General features: G+C 44.7%; 1 protein-coding gene across 1 annotated transcript; it reads left to right on the plus strand.

The window, feature by feature from the left end:
* Positions 1-1,235: 1,235 nt before the first annotated feature.
* On the plus strand, positions 1,236-18,964 carry LOC120044763 (extensin-2-like). Its single transcript, XM_038989438.1, has 2 exons — positions 1,236-3,100; positions 18,682-18,964. Exons 1-2 carry the CDS (start codon positions 1,236-1,238, stop codon positions 18,962-18,964), a joined length of 2,148 nt encoding a protein of 715 aa, XP_038845366.1.
* Positions 18,965-24,346: the final 5,382 nt, after the last annotated feature.

The following is a 24,346-nucleotide window of genomic DNA, read 5'->3' on the forward strand; positions in this document are numbered from 1 at the left end:
TGTTGCTGTTTCAAAGACAATGAGACACAACCCATGGCAACACATCAATTATTACACCCAGGTTATAAAACTGACCTCTGTGTGTCTGTATCTGGGTGATGATGTAACCATTGGTGTTGGTCTTCTTGGAAGTGTTAGGGTTTGTTCCTTACGTCAATCATTGGTTCATTGGTGAAATTAGCATTATGACAATATCTGTAATTAAATCATTCAAAAACCTTTATTAATGCAATTGCAGACAGAAGGTGACAAACAGGAACATAGCACGCATGTTTCTGAGTAAGTTCTGCATCAAACAAAAGGTCTCCAGTGGTTTTATTAAACCCTAAGTTGCGACCTGGTGACGTCACTGCCTATATCATCATCCTCTACTCCTGGGACCAAAACCATGCCTACAAAGCTGTATAAACAGGGCTGTATAAACTTTTAACCCCTCCCCTTCTATTAATATAACATAAGCATAATCAATTATTCTAATACACCAAACATTTGTACAGCCTCAATCATGACCCCTAGGTGAATCCTGACAGAAGAGAACGTAACATAAAAAAAAAAATAGAACATGAATCGCCCATTAAGCACGAGACATACTAGTGACTTCCCACAATAAAAAATAATTGTTGATCTTCTTTGAAATAGTATTAATAATAAGATTAGAGAGGTGTTTATTAAAGGGAAATAGATCGCTGAAAGCTGGAGGCCAGAGGCGTGAGGTGCGATTGGATGACGTAACTCCGTCCTGAGAGTCTGTTGGGGGTTGGTCCACTTGACCTTGAGGTGCGGCAGTGATAAGGAGATGCCACAGGCTGAAGGGATGCCAGCCCTGAGGGTACGGCCTGGGAGGAATGAGACGGGGAGAGGGTAGAAGGGAAAAAAGGGAGAGGAGAAGAGGTAGAATAGAAGAGCTGGAGATATGTACGTAGATGATTTGGGAGAGGGGAGCAGAATGGAACAGGGAATTTAATAAGATACTTGTGGTGAGTTTGCATCAGAGATTTACCCCAGTGTTTTACCCAACGGCCTCAGACTTTTCTGTTTCCATCTACGCGGGCCGGTACCCGTGTCTAACTGGGCCATGGGTCTGGCGGACCTGCTCTGACTTTTCAGCTGCCATTTACATAACAATGTCTAGCTGTAAAATGTTAACGGCCTCCCGAGTGGAGCAGTGGTCTAAGGCACTGCATCGCAGTGCTAGCTGTGCCACTAGAGAGTGGCACAGCCCACAGGGCTTTCAGATGAAACCTGACCCTGGATATTCTAACAGCCCACAGGGCTTTCAGATGAAACCTGACCCTGGATATTCTAACAGCCCACAGGGCTTTCAGATGAAACCTGACCCTGGATATTCTAACAGCCCACAGGGCTTTCAGATGAAACCTGACCCTGGATATTCTAACAGCCCACAGGGCTTTCAGATGAAACCTGACCCTGGATATTCTAACAGGCCACAGGGCTTTCAGATGAAACCTGACACTGGATATTCTAACAGCCCACAGGGCTTTCAGATGAAACCTGATCCTGGTTATTCTAACAGCCCACAGGGCTTTCAGATGAAACCTGACACTGGATATTCTAACAGGCCACAGGGCTTTCAGATGAAACCTGACCCTGGATATTCTAACAGCCCACAGGGCTTTCAGATGAAACCTGACCCTGGATATTCTAACAGCCCACAGGGCTTTCAGATGAAACCTGACCCTGGATATTCTAACAGCCCACAGGGCTTTCAGATGAAACCTGACCCTGGATATTCTAACAGCCCACAGGGCTTTCAGATGAAACCTGACCCTGGATATTCTAACAGCCCACAGGGCTTTCAGATGAAACCTGACCCTGGATATTCTAACAGCCCACAGGGCTTTCAGATGAAACCTGACACTGGATATTCTAACAGCCCACAGGGCTTTCAGATGAAACCTGATCCTGGTTATTCTAACAGCCCACAGGGCTTTCAGATGAAACCTGACACTGGATATTCTAACAGGCCACAGGGCTTTCAGATGAAACCTGACCCTGGATATTCTAACAGCCCACAGGGCTTTCAGATGAAACCTGACCCTGGATATTCTAACAGCCCACAGGGCTTTCAGATGAAACCTGACCCTGGATATTCTAACAGCCCACAGGGCTTTCAGATGAAACCTGACCCTGGATATTCTAACAGCCCACAGGGCTTTCAGATGAAACCTGATCCTGGTTATTCTAACAGCCCACAGGGCTTTCAGATGAAACCTGACCCTGGATATTCTAACAGCCCACAGGGCTTTCAGATGAAACCTGAGCCTGGATATTCTAACAGCCCACAGGGCTTTCAGATGAAACCTGAGCCTGGTTATTCTAACAGCCCACAGGGCTTTCAGATGAAACCTGACCCTGGATATTCTAACAGCCCACAGGGCTTTCAGATGAAACCTGACCCTGGTTATTCTAACAGCCCACAGGGCTTTCAGATGAAACCTGAGCCTGGATATTCTAACAGCCCACAGGGCTTTCAGATGAAACCTGACCCTGGATATTCTAACAGGCCACGGGGCTTTCAGATGAAACCTGAGCCTGGATATTCTAACAGCCCACAGGGCTTTCAGATGAAACCTGAGGCTGGATATTCTAACAGCCCACAGGGCTTTCAGATGAAACCTGACCCTGGTTATTCTAACAGCCCAAGGGGCTTTCAGATGAAACCTGACCCTGGTTATTCTAACAGCCCACAGGGCTTTCAGATGAAACCTGACCCTGGATATTCTAACAGCCCACAGGGCTTTCAGATGAAACCTGACCTTGGTTATTCTAACAGCCCACAGGGCTTTCAGATGAAACCTGACCCTGGTTATTCTAACAGCCCACAGGGCTTTCAGATGAAACCTGAGCCTGGTTATTCTAACAGCCCACAGGGCTTTCAGAAGAAACCTGACCCTGGTTATTCTAACAGGCCACAGGGCTTTCAGATGAAACCTGAGCCTGGTTATTCTAACAGCCCACAGGGCTTTCAGATGAAACCTGACCCTGGATATTCTAACAGCCCACAGGGCTTTCAGACGAAACCTGAGCCTGGTTATTCTAACAGCCCACAGGGCTTTCAGATGAAACCTGAGGGTCTTAGGTATTTTGGTCTCGGTATCAGTTTAAGAGTACACTTAAGGCTTTGTCTCAGACCTGAGTAAATGTGGATCCTGGGTTGTGACCTGAGGTAAAGCAGGCTACCTTGGTTGGGTTCATGACGCACCAAACAGAATAACATGGACTGAAACAGGGAAGGACTACTTGGACTTGTCCAAATAAGAAACCCTCATTATTAATTTTGTGCTAAAACGTGTCTTAAAACTTTTTCCGTCGCATGCCCTAATGAACATGACCCTGCAGTCTGATGTTGAGCTGTTGTTGCTCTCTTTTTGTCTCATGATTGGTCAACATTCACTTAGTGGAAACATTTCACATGAGTAGAATACCATGGACTTAATGAAAAATAACTCAGCTATAGGTCATTATCAATAAAACCAGAGATGTGGATATAATGATGAAATACCTATGTCTCCACCCTAGCATTGGAGAGAGATGCTATGCTACTAGCCGAATGTTATGAATATGCATAGTCATCAGTTGACAACAGCGATATCATTTTTTATTCTCAAAGTTTACATTTACATTACATTTAAGTCATTTAGCAGACGCTCTTATCCAGAGCGACTTACAAATTGGTGCATTCACCTTATGATATCCAGTGGAACAACCACTTTACAATAGTGCATCTAAATCTTTTAAGGGGGGGGGGGGGGGGGGGGTTAGAAGGATTACTTTATCCTATCCTAGGTATTCCTTAAAGAGGTGGGGTTTCAGGTGTCTCCGGAAGGTGGTGATTGACTCCGCTGACCTGGCGTCGTGAGGGAGTTTGTTCCACCATTGGGGTGCCAGAGCAGCGAACAGTTTTGACTGGGCTGAGCGGGAACTGTACTTCCTCAGAGGTAGGGAGGCGAGCAGGCCAGAGGTGGATGAACGCAGTGCCCTTGTTTGGGTGTAGGGCCTGATCAGAGCCTGAAGGTACGGAGGTGCCGTTCCCCTCACAGCTCCGTAGGCAAGCACCATGGTCTTGTAGCGGATGCAAGCTTCAACTGGAAGCCAGTGGAGAGAGCGGAGGAGCGGGGTGACGTGAGAGAACTTGGGAAGGTTGAACACCAGACGGGCTGCGGCGTTCTGGATGAGTTGTAGGGGTTTAATGGCACAGGCAGGGAGCCCAGCCAACAGCGAGTTGCAGTAATCCAGACGGGAGATGACAAGTGCCTGGATTAGGACCTGCGCCGCTTCCTGTGTGAGGCAGGGTCATACTCTGCGAATGTTGTAGAGCATGAACCTACAGGAACGGGTCACCGCCTTGATGTTAGTTGAGAACGACAGGGTGTTCACGCCAAGGTTCTTAGCACTCTGGGAGGAGGACACAATGGAGTTGTCAACCGTGATGGCGAGATCATGGAACGGGCAGTCCTTCCCCGGGAGGAAGAGCAGCTCCGTCTTGCCGAGGTTCAGCTTGAGGTGGTGATCCGTCATCCACACTGATATGTCTGCCAGACATGCAGAGATGCGATTCGCCACCTGGTTATCAGAAGGGGGAAAGGAGAAGATTAATTGTGTGTCGTCTGCATAGCAAAGTTGTCGGGATTTTACGTGTCCTACTTAAATCAATACACTAGTAACAACTTAAGCAGTACGAAACTTAATTTGGTCAAATAAACCGCATGTAGCAAATAAGCCATTACATTTTTTTGTTGAACAAATTCGACACCTTTTCATTGACCTCCATACAAAAACGCCTCGGTTTGTGAGCGAAAGAAACTAAACAATGCCACCTGCTAGAGAAGACAGATTTTTGGCCCAGCTTCACCTCTTCCTCTCTGATAAAACGTTACAATACGGTGCAGAGTGTTCGATTTGGCTGCTGGGGGGGCAAGGAGAGCCCAGCTCCACTAAACTATTGACAAATATGTTAGAACTACACATGTCCCATTATTCCACATTTAGCTCTCATCAGAGTTCGTCACGAACCAGGCTTCCCTAAAACGGGAAGGAAGCGTGATAACGATGTGATTTTGGAGGTATAGCAACGGGATACTATACAGCAAGTAACTGCACGTTTCCATGATCAGTAAGTTTATCAATTGATCATGTCATTTCAGATACATGTGGGTAGCCTATCCATTTGGCTTGTATATAGCTAGCTAACTAAGCAAACAACGTGTCATTTAGCTTGCTTCACCAGATTGGCATTCAGGTCCAAGTTTCACACCTCACTGCAGCCGTCAAAATAATACAGTGAGTTGATGAGATCATGTTTCCCAATGACTGTGACTTTGACTTCCACCACCAAGGTAGTAACAGGTCGATAAATCCATTCAGAGCGGAGGGGAAAACTCTTTCCATGCTGTTCCGTGCCAATGTTTTCCTCGAACTGAGAAACGGAAGTAACTTTATGTCAGTCCCCCTCGCCAGCCTGGCTCACGAAAAAGGTCACCTGGCAGTAAGGAGCACCTCACATTACTAACTCACGTGGAGCTGGAGCTGGCGTTGGCTCTGCGGGCCCTAGAAATAGAATGACAGAATATGACATAAAATTGCGTTCTATTTCTATGCCGTGGCCTTCTGTTGTCAGTCTGTTGTCAGTCTGGGGACCTTCCTTCAATTCTCAGCAGATCTATAATGTTGTAACAAGCTATAAGGTTGTTACCACCACGCTCCCCAAGAGAGCCTTTCAGATTCCTCCTGGTGTCTTGTGACAGACTGTTAACATAGATAGCCTTTCAGATTCCTCCTAATCTCTTGTGTCAGACTGTTAACATAGATTCCTCCTAGTGTCTTGTGACCGACTGTTACTGTAACATAGAGAGCCGTTAAGATACCTCCAAATGAATTCTCACCCTCCTCACGACACCGTGGCCCACTGGCCCTGCAGGCTGGTCACTAGCTGGATTCGTCAGATCATGTTGAGCCCTGACGTAAGGCTTTAGACCACTCAGCTGACTTGATCAGCTGACTTGATCAGTGACTTGATCAATTTAAAAAACAGATTTAAAGACTCACATATTACTCTAATGACTTCACTGCTGCCGATGAAAAGAAAACAAGACTCTTGAGTCTGAGATCGGTTAGTTCTGGATGTTTGTAAGTTAAGTTAGCTAACACGATGATACTCGGTGAAACTGCAAAAGGCGTAAATATACAGTACCAGTCAAAAGTTTTGACACACCTACTCATTCAAGGGATTTTCTTTATTTTTACTATTTTCTACATTGTAGAATAATAGTGAAGACATCAAAACTCTGAAATAACACATATGGAATCATGAAGTAACCAAAAAAGTGTTAAATAAATCAGAATATATTTTATATTTATATCCTTCAAAGTAGCCACCCTTTGCCTTGATGACAGCTTTGCACACTCTTGGCATTCTCTCAACTAGCCTCACCTGGAATGCTTTTCCAACAGTCTTGAAGGAGTTCCCACATATGCTGAGCACTTGTTGGCTGCTTTTCCTTCACTCTGCATCCAACTCATTCCAAACCATCTCAATTGGGTTGAGGTCAGGTGATTGTGGAGGCCAGGTCATCTGATGCAGCACTCCATCACTCTCCTTGGTAAAATAGACCTTACACAGCCTGGAGGTGTGTTGGGTCATTGTCCTGTTGAAAAAAAAAATCATAGTCCCACTAAGTGCAATTCAGATGGGATGACGTATCGCTGCAGAATGCTTTGGTAGCCATGCTGGTTAAGTGTGCTTGAATTCTAACTAAATCACTGACAGTGTCATCAGCAAAGCACCCCCACACCATCACACCTCCTCCTCCATGCTTCACGGTTGGGAACCACACATGCGGAGATCATCCATTCACCCACTCTGCGTCTCACTCAAATTTGTACTCATCAGACCAAAGGACAGATTTCCACTGGTCTAATGTCCATTCCTTGTGTTTCTTGGCCCAACCTCTTCTCATTATTGGTGTCCTTTAGTAGTGGTTTCTTTGCAGCAAGTCGACCATGAAAGCCTGATTCACGCAGTCTCCTCTGAACAGATGATGTTGAGATGTGCCCGTTACTTGAACTCTGTGAAGCATTTATTTGGGCTGCAATTTCTGAGGCTGGTAACTCTAATGAACGTATCATCTGCAGCAGAGGCAACTCTGGGTCTTCCTTTCCTGTGACGGTTCTCATGAGAGCCAGTTTCATCATAGCGATTGATGGTTTTTGCGACTGCACTTAATTAAAGAAACTGTCAAAGTTCTTGAAATGTTCCGTGTTGACTGACCTTCATGTCTTGAAGTAATGATGGACTGTCGTTTCTCTTTGCTTATTTGAGCTGTTCTTGCCATAACATGGACTTGGTCTTTTACCAAATAGGGCTATCTTCTGTATACCACACCTACTTTGTCACAACACAAGTGATTGGCTCAAACACATTAAGAAGGAAAGAAATTCCACAAAAAAAGGCATATCTGTTCATTGAATGCATTCCAGGTGACTATCTCATGAAGCTGGTTGAGAGAATACAAAGAGTGTGCAAAGCTGTCATCAAGGCAAAGGGTGGCTACTTTGAAGGATCTCAAATCTCAAATATATTTTTATTTGTTTAACCTGTTTGGGCTGCAGGGGCAGTATTGAGTAACCAGATAAAAGGTGCCCATTTCAAACGGCCTCGTACTCAATTCTTGCTCGTACAATATGCATATTATTATTACTATTGGATAGAAAACACTCTCTAGTTTCTAAAACCGTTTGAATTATATCTGTGAGTCAAACAGAACTCATTTGGCACAAACTTCCTGACCAGGAAGTGGAAAGTCTGAAATCGATGCTCTGTTCTACTTCCTGCCTATAAATGGGCATGATACGTATGAGTATATATGCACTTCATAGACCTTCCCCTGGATGTCAAGAGGCGGTGAGAGAAGAAATTTAGTGTTTATCTTGGTCTGAAGTGGAATACAAGCTCTTTGTATGACGTGTCCCCCATTTCCGGTTTTCTGGAGAGCGCGAGGTGGTACCTGGATTTGCCTTCTGTTTAGCTGCCGTTATAGGCGACTACTATCTCCGGCTTTGATTTTATTTGATACATGTGACCATATCATCGTAAAGTATGTTTTTTCAATATAGTTTAATCAGATTATTGAAATTTTTTCGGGAGTTTTGCCGTGTTCCGTTCTCTGACTTTGTTGACGATGGAGAGATTCGTGCCACTTGGCTAGTGTGCTTGCTAATTCAAGAGGGAAAATGGACGTTCTAAATCCAAACAACGATTGTTCTGGACAAAGGACCCCTTGTCCAACATTCTGATGGAAGATCAGCAAAAGTAAGAAACATTTTATGATGCTATTTCATATATCTGTCGTAGATGTGAACTAGTCGTCGGCGCCCAAGTTTTGGGTACTCTAGCTATACCGAAGCTGGATGTCGTAATGAAGTTATTTTTTAGAATTCTAACACGGCGATTTCATTAAGAACTAATGGATCTATCATTTCCTATACAACATGAATTTTTTAGTTATGTTTATGAATAGCTATTTGGTCAGAATATGTGTGTCATAAAAAGTGTCAGAAAAATATCCGGACGTTGTGGGAAATAGTAGCTACGTTAGCACATTGTATAACCACTGATTTCAGCTCTAAATATGCACATTTTCGAACAAAACATAAGTGTATGTATAACCTGATGTTATAGGACTGTCATCTGATGAAGAATATCAAGGTTAGTCAAAAATTATATATGTTTTACTGGTTTGTCACGATCGCTAACTTTTACTGCTGGGAAATGGCTTGTATTTTTGGCTATTGTGGTAAGCTAATATAACGCTATATTGTGTTTTCGCTGTAAAACACTTAATAAATCGGAAATATTGGCTGGAATCACAAGATGCCTGTCTTTCATTTGCTGTACACTATGTATTTTTCAGAAATGTTTTATGATGAGTAATTAGGTATTTGACGTTGGTGTCTGTAATTATTATGGCTGCTTTCGGTGCAATTTCTGATTGTAGCTGCAATGTAAACTATGATTTATACCTGAAATATGCAAATTTTTCGAACAAAACATAGATTTATTGTATAACATGTTATAAGACTGTCATCTGATGAAGTTGTTTGTTGGTTAGTTTGGTTGGTTCTTGGTTAGTTAGGTTGGCTTGTGCATGCTACCTGTGCTGTGAAAAATGTCTGTCCTTTTTTGTATTTGGTGGTGAGCTAACATAAATATACGTGCTGTTTTCGCTGTAAAACATTTTAAAAATCGGACATGTTGGCTGGATTCACAAGATGTGTACCTTTCATTTGCTGTATTGGACTTGTTAATGTGTGAAAGTTAAATATTTTATATTTTCGCGCCCTGCACTTGAAGTGGCTGTTGTCATAAGTGTACCGACGCCGGGCTGCAGCCATAAGAAGTTAACACTTTTTTTTGGTTACTACATGATTCCATATGTGTTATTTAATAATGTTGATGTCTTCACTATTATTCTACAATGTAGAAAATAGTACAAATAAAGAAAAACCCTTGAATGAGTACGTGTGTCAAAACTTTTGACTGGTACTGTGGGTTACGTCTCAAATGGCACCCTATTCCCTTTATAGTGCACTAAAAGTAGTGCACTACATGGGGCATAGGGTACCTTTTTAAGACATGAATATAGATGTGGGGTGTTAAGTGTTCAGGATCTGCACACGTCCCAGCTATCAGGTAACTGACTGTACTGGAGGGACAAGTGTTAGAAATAGCCCCAGAGCCCCTGAAGCTTCAGCTTTGACTTGAGCATGTTACCGTCTCCTTCATCTAGCCCCTGTATAATCAGCTATACGGAAGAAAATACGGTATGTAAAAGCATGCTGAGAATATACCAAAAGGGTAGACAACTATTCAGAGAAGTGTTAACACACTGGGCACAAACTGGTTGAATCAACGTTGTTTCCATGTCGTTTCAACCTAAATAATGTACGTTGAATTCACGTTATTTGACAACTCAACCAAATTTATATCAAAATTAGAAGTTGAACTGACGTCTGTGCCCAGTGGGCACGTTCTCCTTGCGTTGATGTGTGTGGATTTGCAAGGTTTTATATACGTGTAGAGAGGCCAGAGGCCAGTTTTATATACGTGTAGAGAGGCCAGATCTTTTGGAGTTAGGTTGAGATGTCAACAATTATTAGGTTGTTGTTGGGAATCGTAAAATGGGGTTTTGATTATGTTTCGTCTGTGTTCATTAGGCTTTTGGGGATGGTGTTGATTTACCTGACTTATCTGTTGTAGTCTACTGACTTATCTGTTGTAGTCTACTGACTTACCTGTTGTAGTCTACTGATTTACCTGTTGTAGTCAACTGTATGTATACTGAACAAAAATATAAACGCAACATGCAACAATTTCAAAGATTTTGCTGAGTTACAGTTCATATAAGGAAATCAAGTCAATTTAAATAAATAAATTAGGCCCTATCTATGGATTTCACATGACAGGGCAGGGGCTCAGCCATGGGTGGGTCTGGGAGGGCATAGGCCCACCCACTTGGGAGCCAGGCCAAACAGAATTATTTTTTTCCCCATAAAAGGGATTTATTACAGACAGAAATACTCCTCAGACGTTGGAGACGGCTTATGGTAGAGAGATGAACATTCAATTCTCTGGCAACAGCTCTGGTGGACATTATTGGAGTCAGCATGGCAATTGCACGCTCCCTCAAAACATGAGACACCTGTGGCAATGTGTTGTGTGAAAAAACTGCACATTTTAGAGTGGCCATTTATTGTCTCCAGCACAAGGTGCAACTGTGTGATGATCACACTGTTTAATACGTTTCTTGATATGCCAGACCTGTCAGGTGGATGGATTATCTTGACAAAGGAGAAATACTCACTAACAGGGATGTAAACAAATATGTGCATACAATTTGAGATAAATCAGCGTTTTGTGCGTATGGGAAAATTCTGGGATCTTATATTTCGGCTCATGAAACATGGGACCAACACTTTACATGTTGCGTTTATATTTTTGTCCAGTAATATGTTCTGATGTTGTGAACTAAACCATTTAACTTCAAAACATCTTAATACGTGTAGATTAACAGCTTGTTCTATGACGTCATATTATGAGTTGAAAAGGATTGAGATGTAATTTGTAAAACACATGGGTCTATTTTATATGTTGATTTAGTTATTAAATCATGGATACTCAGGGTCCTATTAATATCCAACAGAACCTCTGTTTTCATTATACATTTTACAACTTTGGGATTCAATTATAGATTGAAAAGTATTTAGACATCAAGACGGCAGAATTGTCTTCAGTAAATTTCTTGAAAACGTTTGCTCATACAGGTAAGTCAATTAAGAACCAACTCTTATTTGAAGAACTGTTATTTGAAATGAGGACATGTATGACTATCTTTGTAGCTTGGTGTGGACAGTAGACCTGGAGTCAGATGGATGACACCGCAGAGTTTCACTATAGCTATGTGACAACAGCTTTATTATTTCCAGAATAGACCAGACTCTGACTAATCTCTATCTATCTATCTATCTATCTATCTATCTATCTATCTATCTATCTATCTATCTATCTCACTCACTCACTCACTCACTCACTCACTCACTCACTCACTCACTCACTCACTCACTCACTCACTCACTCACTCACTCACTCACTCACTCACTCACTCACTCACTCACTCACTCACTCACTCACTCACTCACTCACTCACACACACACACACACACACACACACACACACACACACACACAGACACACACACACAGACACACACACACACACACACACACACACACACACACACACACACACACACCCCCCCCCCCCCCCTGTGGAGGCTTCTGAGGGGAGGACAGCTCATAATAATGTCCAGAATGGAATGGCATCAAACCCCCCCATAAAATAAAAAACATTCGTTTGAATACATTCCATTGACTCCATTCTGGACATTATAATGAGGCGTCCGCCCGTCAGCAGTCTCCACTGACACACACACTCCAGAGGGTCAGATACCAACTAGATGTAGAAATACAGCTGTCTCTTAGCACTAGTCATGTGTTTGTTGATGTATGTTGGTGTCACGCCCTGACCTTAGTTATCTATGTTTTCTTTATTCTTTTGGTTAGGTCAGGGTGTGACTAGGGTGGGTATGCTAGTTTTGAATTGTCTAGGGTTTTTGTAAGTCTAGGGGTTTTAGTAGGTCTAGGTATTTGTAAGTCTATGGTGGCCTGATTATGGTTCCCAATCAGAGGCAGCTGTTTATCGTTGTCTCTGATTGGGGACCATATTTAGGTAGCCATTTCCCTTGGGTATTTGTGGGTTCTTGTCTATGTGTAGTTGCATGTCAGCACTCATTTGTATAGCGTCACGGTTCATTTTGTTCGATGTTCATTCTTGTAATAAAGAAGAATGTACGCATACCACGCTGCGCCTTGGTCTCCTCCTTTTGACGGCCGTGACAGTTGGTCATAGTCTTGGACACTTCCTGCTTGAAGACAAGCTTTCACCTTTAGCTCTTTGAAGTCTGAGTTGTTCTACTTTGGAATTGTACAGATCACATCAGCATCCCTTTCTAAAGGATCATCTGTTGTATTTTGGAATTTTACACTCCAATTGGAATTGCCTCACTTTGTTATGTCATAGATTTAAATCAGTTATCATGTTGGAGCTTGCTGTCAGAACACCTTACCGTGTTAACGCGACCACAAGGCACTACAGAGGCTATTGTGTACGGCCCAGTACTGCCATCCAGGACCTCTATACCAGGCAGTGTCAGAGGTAGGCCCTAAAAAATTTCAAGACTTCAGCCACCATAGACTATTCTCTCTGCTACCGCAAGGCAAGTGGTACCAATGCACCGAGTCTGGAACCAACAGGACCCTGAACAGCTTCTACCCCCCAAGCCATAAGACTGATAAATAGTTAGTTAAGTAGTTAACCAATAGCTACCTGGACTATCTGAGTTGACCCTTTATGCACTCTTTACTGTTTATCATTTACTCTGTTGCCTAGTCACTTTATCCCTACATATATGTACGTACATTTGGGGCTCCCGAGTGGCGCAGAGGTCTAAGGGTAGAGGTGTCACTACAGACCCTGGTTTGATTCCAGGCTGTATCCCAACTGGCCGTGATTGGGAGTCCCATAGGGCGGCTCATAATTGGCCCAGCGTCGTCCGGGTTTGGCCGGTGTAGGCCGTCATTGTAAATAAGAATTTGTTCTTAACTGACTTGCCTAGTTCAATAAAGGTTAAATAAAATATGACCATGTACCCCTGCACATCGACTCGGTACTGGTTCCCCGTATATATAGCCATGGTATCATTACTCATTGTGTATTTATTCCTTGTGCTATTATTTGTCTATTACTTATATTTTCTGTCTGTCTGTATTGTGGGATAGGACCGGTAAATAAGTATTTCACTGTTAGTCAACACCTGTTGTTTACGAAGCATGTGACAAATAATATTTTATTTTATTTGATAATTGATTCAATGCATAATGAAGGCTTAATCAATACTATTTTTAATAATTTATCTCTGTCTACATCTTATCAAAGCTTGAATAGTGCCAGGTGGGATTAGTTTGGAAGGATTGGAATGTCTTGTTTCAGAATGTCATGGAAAGTGTTATGTTAGTCAATAGCTGTGGATAGATCTTGTTAAACAACCGTGCTGAGGTCCAGGCTAAGGTGCCCTTCGTCTAAACTGGAATGACACTAATGCAGCACAAGGGTGAACTGGTATTTTTCCACAGTCCCTGCCACCAGACACCTACCCAGCTGGACAGCTTAGCTCAGTGCAGTGCAGAACAGGGTAGGGTGGAGAAAAAGGGGCCATCTCCCTCAAGCACTAATGTCACTGTCAATATACTTGATCTGTGCTTGATTGAGCTTGTCTGTTGCAATGGAACCAAAAGAAACGTTTAAAAAACGGCAAACCCCACCACAGACAACACAATTAAGTATTTTATTTTAATCCCACTTGGTTATCCAAAAAAACAGTACAACAGGCAGACAGATCATTTGTTTTCAGAGGAGAGTAGCAAATTATTAATTTATAAGTGTCTTGAAAGCGAGAGGGAGATAGTGGTTAATCAACAGCTAAAGGGGGGTAGTGGGTTTATTGACAACTAAAGCGAGATAGCTAGAGGGAGACTGTGGATTTATTGCCAGCTAGAGGGAATCAGTGGTTTTATTGCCAGCTAGAGGGAGACCGTGTGTTTATTGACAGATAGAGGGAGATAGTGGATTTATTGATAAACTAAAGCGAGATAGCTAGAGGGAGACTGTGGATTTATTGCCAGCTAGAGGGAATCAGTGGTTTTATTGCCAGCTAGAGGGAGATCGTGTGTTTATTGACAGATAAAGGGGGATAGTGGGTTTCTTGACTAGATGGAGACAGTGGGTTTATTGACAGCTACAGGGAGATAGCTACAGGGAGATAGCAAGAGGGAGACAGCTAGAGGGAGACAGCTAGAGGGACATAACTAGAAGGAGATAGCTAGAGGGAGATAGTGGATTTATTGACAGCTAGATGGAGGGAACTATAGGGTGATATCTAGAGGGAGATAGCTACAGGGAGATAGCAAGAGGGAGACAGCTAGAGGGAGACAGCTAAAGGGAGACAGCTAGAGGGAGATTGCTAAAGGGAGACATATAGAGGGAGGTAGTAGGTTTATTGACAGCTAGAGGGAGACAGCTAGAGGGAGATAGTAGGTTTATTGACAGCTAGAGGGAGATATGTATTAGATCGTGGGTTTATTGACAGATAGAGGAAGATAGCTAAAGGATATAGTGGGTTTACTGATAACTACAAGGAGTGAGTGGATTTATTGATAGTGGGTTTATTGACAGCTAAAGGGATACATTGAGTTTATTGACAGCTAGGGGGAGATAGCTACAGGGAGATAGCTACCGGGAGACAGCTAGAGGGAGACAGTGGGTTTATTGACAGCTAGAGGGAGACATTGAGTTGATTGACAGCTATAGGGAGATAGCCACAGGGAGACAGCTACAGGGAGATAGTGGGTTTATTGACAGCTAGAGGGAGATAGGATAGTGGGTTTACCGTCAGTTAAAGGGAGATAGCTAGATGGAGATAGTGGGTGTATTGACAGATATGTGGAGATAGCTACAGGGAGATAGCTACAGTGAGACAGCTAGAGGGAGATAGTGGGTTTATTGACAGCTAGAGGGAGATAGGATAGTGGGTTCACTGACAGAGGGAGATAGCTAGAGGGAGATAGTGGGTTTATTGACAGCTAGATGGAGACAGTGGGTGTATTGACAGCTAGAGGGAGACAATGTGTTTCTTGACAGCTAGAGGGAGATAGCTAGAGGGAGATAGTGGGTTTATTGACAGCTAGAAGGAGACAGTGGGTTTATTGACAGCTAGAAGGAGACAGTGGGTTTATTGACAGCTAGAGGGAGACAGTGTGTTTCTTGACAGCTAGAGGGAGATAGCTGCAGGGAGATATCTAGATGGAGACAGCTATAGGGGGATAGCTAGAGGGATTTAGTTAAAAGGAGATGGTGGATGTATTGACAGATAGAGGGCGACAGCTAGAGGGAGATAGCTAGAGGGAGACAGTTAGTTTATTGACAGCTCGAGGGAGATAGCAACACAGAGATAACTAGAGGGCGTTAGCTAGATGAGGATAGTAGGTTTATTGACAGCTAAAGGGAGATAGTGGATTTATTGACAGCTAGAAGGAGACAGCGGGTTTATTGACAGCTAGGGGTAAATAGAGGGTTTATTGACAGCTGAAGGGAGATAGTGGATTTATTGACAGCTAGAGGGAGATAGTGGGTTTATTGACAGCTAAAAGGAAATAGTGGGTTTATTGACAGCTGGAGGGAAATGGTGGGTTTATTGACAGCTGGAGGGAGATAGTGGGTTTATTGACAGCTAGAGGGAAATAGTATGTTTATTGACAACTAGAAGGAGATAGCTAGAGGGAGATAGCTATAGGGAGATTGTGGGTTTCTTGACCGCTGGATTGAGATAGCTAGAGGGAGACAGCTAGAGGAAGATAGCTAGAAGTAGACAGCTAGAGGGAGATAACTAGTTGGAAATAGAAAAAGAGAGATAGTGAATTAATTGACAGCTATGGGGATATAGCTAGAGGGTAATAGTAGGTTTATAAACAACTAGTGGCAAATAGTTACAGGGAGACAGTGGGTTTATGGACACCTAGAGGGTGATAGCTAGAGGGAAATAGCTAGAGTGAGATAGTGGCTGTATTGACAGCTGGAGGGAGATAGCTAGAGGGACACATAGCCAGAGGGAGAAAGCTAGAGGGAGATATTGTTTTTTGACAGCTATAGGGAGATAGCTAGAGGAGATAGGGTGTTATTAACACCTAGAGTGAAATAGCTAGAGGGAGATTGTGGTTTTATTGACAACTAGATGCAGATAGTTAGAGGGAGACAGTGTGTTTATTGACAGCTGAAGGGAGATAGTGGGTTTATTGACAGCTATAAGGAGACATTGGGTTTATTGATAGCTATAGGGATATATTTAGAGAGAGAAAGTGGGTTTATTGACAGCTAGAGGGAGATAGTGGGTTTATTGACAACTAGAGGTAGATAGCTAGACAGAGATAGTAGGTTTATTGACAGCTAGAGGGAGATAGTGGGTTTATTGACAGGTAGAGGGAGATAACTAGAATGAGATAGTGGTTTTATTGACAGCTATAGGGAGATAGTTAGAGGGAGAAAGTGGGCTCATTGACAGCTAGTGTGAGAAAGCTAGAGGGAGCTAGCTAGAGGTAGATAGCTAGATGGATACAGCTAAAGGGAGACCGCTAGAGGGAAATAGTTAAAGAGAGAAAGTGAATTAATTGACAGCTAGGGGGATCTAACTAGAGGGTGATAGTGGGTGTATTGACAGCTATATGGAGATAGTTAAAGGGAGAAAGTGGGCTTATTGACAGCTAGAGTGAGATAGCTAGGGGGAGATAGTGTTTTATTGACAGATAAAGAGATATGGTGGGTTTATTTACAGCTAGAGGGAGATAGCTAGAGGGAGTTAGTGGGTATTTTGACAGCTAGAGGAAGATAGTGGGTTTATTGACAGCTAAAGGGAGATAAAGGGTTTATTGACAGCTGAAGGGAGATAGTGGATTTATTGACAGTGAAAGGGAGAAAAAGGGTTTATTGACAGCTGAAGGGAGATAGTGGATTTATTGATAGTGAGAGGGATATAGCTATAGGGAGATAGTGGGTTTATTGACAGCTAGCAGGAGACAGTGGGTTTATTGACAGCTAGAGGGAGATGGCTAAATGGAGATGGTGGATTTATTGACAGCTAGAGGGAGATAGTGGGTTTATTGACAGCTAAAGGGAGATAAAGGGTTAATTGACAGCTGAAGGGAGATAATGGATTTATTGACAGTGAGAGGGAGAACAAGGTTTTATTGACAGCTGAAGGGAGATAGTGGATTTATTGATAGTGAGAGGGATATAGCTATAGGGAGATAGTGGATTTATTGACAGCTAGAGGGAGATAGTGGGTTTATTGACAGCTATAGGGAAATAGTGGGCTTATTGACAATTAGAGGGAGATAGTGGGATTATTGACAACTTGATTGAGATTGTTAGTGCGAGGTAGGTTCTGGCCTTTCTAGGGAGTTTTAGAGAGATAGTGGATTTATTGACAGCTAGGGGGAGATAGCTACAGGGAGATAGTGGGTTTATTGACAGCTTGAAGGAGATAGGATAGTGGGTTTACTGACAGCTAGAGGGAGATAGCTAGAGGGAGATAGTGGGTATATTGACAGCTAAAAGGAGATAACTGGTGGGAGATAGTGGGTTGATTGAGATAGCTACAAGGAGATAGCTAGAGGGACACAACTAGAGGGAGATAGCTCGAGGGAGTTAGCCAGATGGCGATAGTTGGTTTATTGACAGCTTAAGGGAGATAGTGGATTTATTGGGAGCTAGAGGGAGACAGCTACAGGGAGATAGCTAGAGGGAGATTGTGGTTTTATTGACTGAATGATGGAGATAGCTAGATGTAGATAGTGGTTTTATTGACAGCTAGAGAGATATAGCTAGAGGGAGATAGTGGGCTTATTGACAGCTGAAGGGAGATAGCTAGAGGGAGATAGTAGTTTTACTGTCAGCTAGCGGGAGATAGCTAGAGGGAGATAGCTGATTTATTGATAGCTAGAGGGCGATACAGTAGCTAGAGTGAGATAGTGAAGTGGAGATAGTGAGTGGGTGTAATGACAGCTAGAGGGAGAAAGTGGGTTTATTGACAGCTAGAGGGAGATATCTAGAGGTAGATAGTGGATTAATTGACCGCTAGATGGAGACGGTGGGTTTATTATCCCCTCAAGAAAAGAAAAAAAATGTCCCGCGTCTGAATCTAGCTGATGATCCCTGTTGTAGGCTATCTATTGCTTATCTTCTCCAATGGTAGTTTATTATCAAGCTTTAAGAGATTAGGATCGGTCCTAAGAGACTTAAGGTGTTGTAATATTTTGTGTAATAAGATCCATATTTTACTTTACAGATCTTCCTGAACAAACCCATTCGGAGTGGATGACAGTACTGTAGAATGGATGAAGGAACAGTCGAACAGGAAAGTTGTAGTTACTAGCTCTTGGTGGACAATATCTAAATGACAAGGGCTGGTGTCACCACAACCAGCTCCGGTCCACAGACCCGTGAAGTGCCCAGCCTCGACCCCAGCCTGCACCTCTCAGGGGCCTCCTACTGACCCAACCCCAGCCTGCACCGACATCTCAGGGGCCTCCTACTGCCCCAACCCCAGCCTGCACCTCTCAGGGGCCTCCTGCTGCCCCAACCCCAGCCTGCACCGACATCTCAGGGGCCTCCTACTGACCCAACCCCAGCCTGCACCTCTCAGGGGCCTCCTACTGACCCAACCCCAGCCTGCACCGACATCTCAGGGGCCTCCTGCTGCCCCAACCTCAGAGGGATGAACTGTGTTGGTGTTGCGGGCAGGATCTGAATCCGGCTCTCCCACGGGAGAAACCAACTTCTTTACCGTTAGCCCAATAGGAAATTCCCTTTTGACTGTGAGCCTGACTCACGTTCGATACATTGGCGCTATGGAGGAAGATATACCACCCCTCTTAGAGCCAGACATCCTGACACCAGCCTGCCCCAGCCTTAGCCGCAGACGGATGTACAGGCTCTGTTCTACGGAGCCCATACCACCCCTCCCAGACACCCAGCCCAAACCTGCACTCACCTCCCAGGGCCCAGAGCCCCACTGCTGCCCAGGTCCTAGCCCCAGCCTTGGCCCCGGCTCCATGGAGCCCATATCGCCTAAGCCAAATACCCAGACAGAGAACAGCATCACTGACCCTGGCACACTTGTCTTAATCCACCCCCCACAGGGGCCAGTGGCCCCTCATCGCCCCTGCCCCAGTCACAAACGGATACATGGTGTTGGTATTGGTATCAGTGTTGGCCCTATGGAACCTATACCCCCTCACTCAAATACCCAGGCCAGTGTCACTGACCCTGACACACTTAACCTAATCCAGGAGACGCGACAGATGCGACAGATTACCCAAAAAAGTGACACAGTGGAGGGCAATGTGACTGACTGTCACTGTGACACACATGTCTTAATGCTAGTCACCCAGGATCCGGTGACAGGACTCTTACACCACCACCACCACCACCACCATGTTAGGACAGAGAAAGAGGACATGGCCCAGTCAGAGGGACTAGCACCAGGCTATCATGATGCTACACCACCACCTGTTGATGCTTATTGGGTCTTATGTGATAGCATCACTAGTGTGACACATGATGGGACAGAGGGAGCTAGTTTAAAGTCCTCAGAGGAAAACAATGACAGTCCTAACGAGTTGTGGCTGGACGCCTGCCAGTATCAGACCCTGGCAGCTGAGGATGGGGAGGGGGAAGAAGGGGCTATTTTGGGTGGGGACGAGTGGGGCCTTTATCCTATCAGAGGCAGCGGTCTCACTGAATGTCTGGACAACACAAAGGAGTCGGGTTTCCTACTGGGAACGGACGCTGCTATTGGTCAGGGAGGCTGTGATTCGGACCAGTGGTTGTCTGTGCCACCTTTTGATAGGTCTGTGTCCACTGACAGCTGGTATAGCACGTTCTCCGACTGGGCTGTCATAGTTCCTGGAGGAGGACCGCGACCCGAAGACTTTACAGGAACAGCTGCACTCACACAGAAACAGGGACAGGCACAAGCATATCCACAGACACCCATGGCCATCCAACACCAGGCAGTGGAGCCGCGAGCCAGCACAGAGAGCCCCATCCTCGCTGGGCCAGAAGAGCTACTGGAAGTGGGTAGCCTCCAGGACAGGGAAGGGGAAGGGGAAGACACCCAGACAGAGGAGTCCCACAGCGGGTGTATATCATCAGCAGGGCAGGGAGATCAGGAGCCTGTTGGAGAGCTGGTGATCACTGAGGATGACTGCTCTGCCTATCCCACAGATAGCCACTCAACCCTGGGTTCATCGTCTGACACACTGGCCTTTCCCACCACCAAACTCTACGGGCTGGTGATCAATACGACTGAGGCAGTGCTGACTCCTCCGCCCATATCCTTTTCCTCATCCGCCTCGGGTGCTGCTCCTGTGGGGAGAGATGTGTTGGAAATGGAAACAGACATTGATATTAGCCACAAGAGAGACAGTTATTTACTAGAGGACAGTGTTGGCAGATTTCAGAACCAGGTAAGATTTCAAGTTTATTATGTTATTTGATTTAGATACTGTAGTAGTTGATTAACAGCAGTGGATTTGTTTGTTTACAACTTCATGGTCGTGTAGTTAACTAAATATTTGGGTATTTCTGTGAAATCATTTTATTTTTCGAGACGGGGAAAGTATGTTTTTTAGACTTACTAACCCAAGGACGCAACAGCGGCGTTGTACTGAGACACACAAACACTTTCACTAGAGTTATGTCTTTCTGTCTGTCAGAAACTAACCCTGAGGCGACACTCACCTTTATCATATACTAATAATAGTCCACAACATCAATTACACTGCAACCTGAAACATCATCACAACGTTCAGTATTCCATACCTTCACAGCCAGCCCAGCTCAGCACCGAGAGAGAGAGAGAGAGAGAGAGAGAGAGAGAGAGAGAGAGAGAGAGCAGAGTATAGGAAACTCTTATGTAGGGCAGAGCACTATTCTGTAGCCAGTGGCACGTAGTCCGACTGAGGACTGAAGGTGGTCTGAAACAGCCAAGCCACCCTGATCGCTACAGTATGTTGGTTTATTCACCCTGACTGAGTCAGGTGTGGAAGGGTTGTTATGTAGTATCTGTTCCTTGATTTCTCATGTGGGAGCCTAGCTCTGGGCTAGCTCTGGGAGACTAGCTCTGGGCTAGCTCTGGGAGCCTAGCTCTGGGCTAGCTCTGGGAGGTTAGCTCTGGGCTAGCTCTGGGAGGTTAGCTCTGGGCTAGCTCTGGGAGGTTAGCTCTGGGCTAGCTCTGGGAGGTTAGCTCTGGGCTAGCTCTGGAAGCCTAGCTTTGGGCTAGCTCTGGGAGGTTAGCTCTGGGCTAGCTCTGGGAGCCTAGCTCTGGGCTAGCTTTGGGAGCCTAGCTCTGGGAGGTTAGCTCTGGGCTAGCGCTGGGAGCCTAGCTCTGGGCTAGCTCTGGGAGGTTAGCTCTGGGCTCGCTCTGGGAGCCTAGCTCTGGGCTAGCTCTGGGAGGATAGCTCTGGGCTAGCTCTGGGAGGTTAGCTCTGGGCTCGCTCTGGGAGCCTAGCTCTGGGCTAGCTCTGGGAGGATAGCTCTGGGCTAGCTCTGGGAGGTTAGCTCTGGGCTAGCTCTGGGAGCCTAGCTCTGGGAGGTTAGCTCTGGGCTAGCTCTGGGAGCCTAGCTCTGGGAGGTTAGCTCTGGGCTAGCTCTGGGAGCCTAGCTCTGGGCTAGCTCTGGGCTCGCTCTGGGAGCCTAGCTCTGGGCTAGCTCTGGGAGGATAGCTCTCGGCTATCTCTGGGAGGTCAGCTCTGGGAGACTAGCTCTGGGCTAGCTCTGGGAGCCTAGCTCTGGGCTAGCTCTGGGAGGATAGCTCTCGGCTAGCTCTGGGAGGTTAGCTCTGGAAGCCTAGCTCTGGGAGCCTACTGTAGCTCTGAGACTGACAGCTGGGTCTGGCCCTGTGAAGTGGTCTAAGAAAATGAGAGGCCTAGAAAAACCTCAGATAGACAGAACAGAAATGGCATCGCTAATTATAGTGGGTGTTTGATGATAATAGCACGCACCCCAGGATGGAAGCACAGCTAAGGAGTGTAACAAGACTCTCTTCCCCCCTACTCTCTCTCACACACAACACACAACACACACACACACACACACACACACACACACACACACACACACACACACACACACACACACACACACACACACACACACACACACACACACACACACACACCTTCAGAGCAGTCTAACAAAGCTCACTCACTGGGTTAAACGCCTGGGAGGATAAAGGGACACTTTGATTGGCTTAAACATTTTGAGTTGCACAGTAAATAGTGCACAGCCCATAACAGTGCTATAGACCAGACCACTCCCACATTTACAGTAGGTTATATGTAAGGCAGTTGACTCTAATCAACATAATGCAAGTTGTTATATAGCAAGATATGTTTACGACAATCTATGACAACAAATACATGAGAAATAAGTATGTTTTAGATAGATGTCTTCGGGAACAATGTGTATCCTTCTTTATTGTCTAACCTGCTACTAACTTATCTGAACATGTTATACTATTTAATGTCTTTTGAATCTTAGCCTATTGAACCTTTCAATATTAACCTGTGTAGTGGGCAGTAATATTTGATATACAGTATATTATATATACATTGCATGTGACTCGTAATAGGACTAAGCAATTAGCCTATTAAAATGTTTATCTGACTCCATCAAGATAAATAGCAATGTGCAAGAACACAGAAATAGACATTGAAGAAAAATCTGAGAATGGAATTCTAAATACAGGTGTATTTAATAATTTTGTAAAATGAATGGATTCACATACAAGGCACATAGCTTAAGTTACAAGGTATTAACAAGCATTACAAGGCATTGCTAAGCATATACTATAGATCCCAAGGGTAACTTACAAGACAAAACATGAACAAAGAGATGCTTACTGGGCCAGAGGTCTAGAAGTCTAGAGGTCTAGAAGCCCAGAGGTCTAGAAGCCCAGAGTTCTAGAAGCCCAGAGGTCTAGAAGCCCAGAGTTCTAGAAGCCCAGAGGTCTAGAAGCCTAGAGGTCTAGAAGCCTAGAGGTCTAAAAGCCCAGAGGTCTAGAAGCCTAGAGGTCTAGAAGCCCAGAGTTCTAGAAGCCCAGAGGTCTAGAAGCCTAGAGGTCTAGAAGCCCAGAGGTCTAGAAGCCCAGAGGTCTAGAAGCTTAGAGGTCTAGAAGCCTAGAAGTCTAGAAGCCCAGAGGTCTAGAAGCCCGGAGGTCTAGAAGCCCAGAGGCCTAGAGGTCTAGAAGCCCAGAGGTCTAGAAGCCTAGAGGTCTAGAAGCCCAGAGTTCTAGAAGCCCAGAGGTCTAGAAGCCTAGAGGTCTAGAAGCCCAGAGGTCTAGAAGCCTAGAGGTCTAGAAGCCTAGGAAATGAGAATTGATCATATAACCTTCCTCCATGGACTGGATACAGGATAAGAGAGATCATACATCCATATAGATAGCATCAGAGTTATCCTCAGTGAACAGTTACCACAGAGATCATACATCCATAGAGATAGCATCAGAGTTATCCTCAGTGAACAGTTACCACAGAGATCATACATCCATATAGATAGCATCAGAGTTCACCCTGTCCAGATACAAGTTGGGTATTGTCCTTTGTGCTTTCCTTGTGTTCCTGGACCATTTGTCATGCAGCTCCAGGTGACAGAGAGCACATACATTAGGGCCGAGCCTCCACCTTTGGTGACTATTGAACCATTTGAAACATTGTTTATTTCTCCCCATGTAGCACCTTAGAGATGCAGTGCGGAATGTGACAGAAAATAATGTCTCCCAGCTGGGCGGCTTGTTCATTGAGGGGGAAGATGAAGAGAGAAGTTATGGGTCGGTGAGCGTCTCCGGTTACCCTTCCAGTAGCAAGGCACATCAAGTGGAGCATCTGTGTGGCGACAAGAGACATCAACAGTCATTTAAGAAGTTTCAATGTACCACAGACTCTGACAGGAACACATACGTGACGGCACACAGAGACACACCGTCCCGAGGCACTAAGGTGGACATACATGTGTCCCCCAACACAGACAGGAAGGACCTCCAGGAGACAGAGGGGAAGAGGCCACAGTGGGGGAATCCACCATTTTTAATGCCTGTTATG

Source organism: Salvelinus namaycush, chromosome 3 (genome assembly GCF_016432855.1).
Source record: "Salvelinus namaycush isolate Seneca chromosome 3, SaNama_1.0, whole genome shotgun sequence".
NCBI lineage: Eukaryota > Metazoa > Chordata > Actinopteri > Salmoniformes > Salmonidae > Salvelinus > Salvelinus namaycush.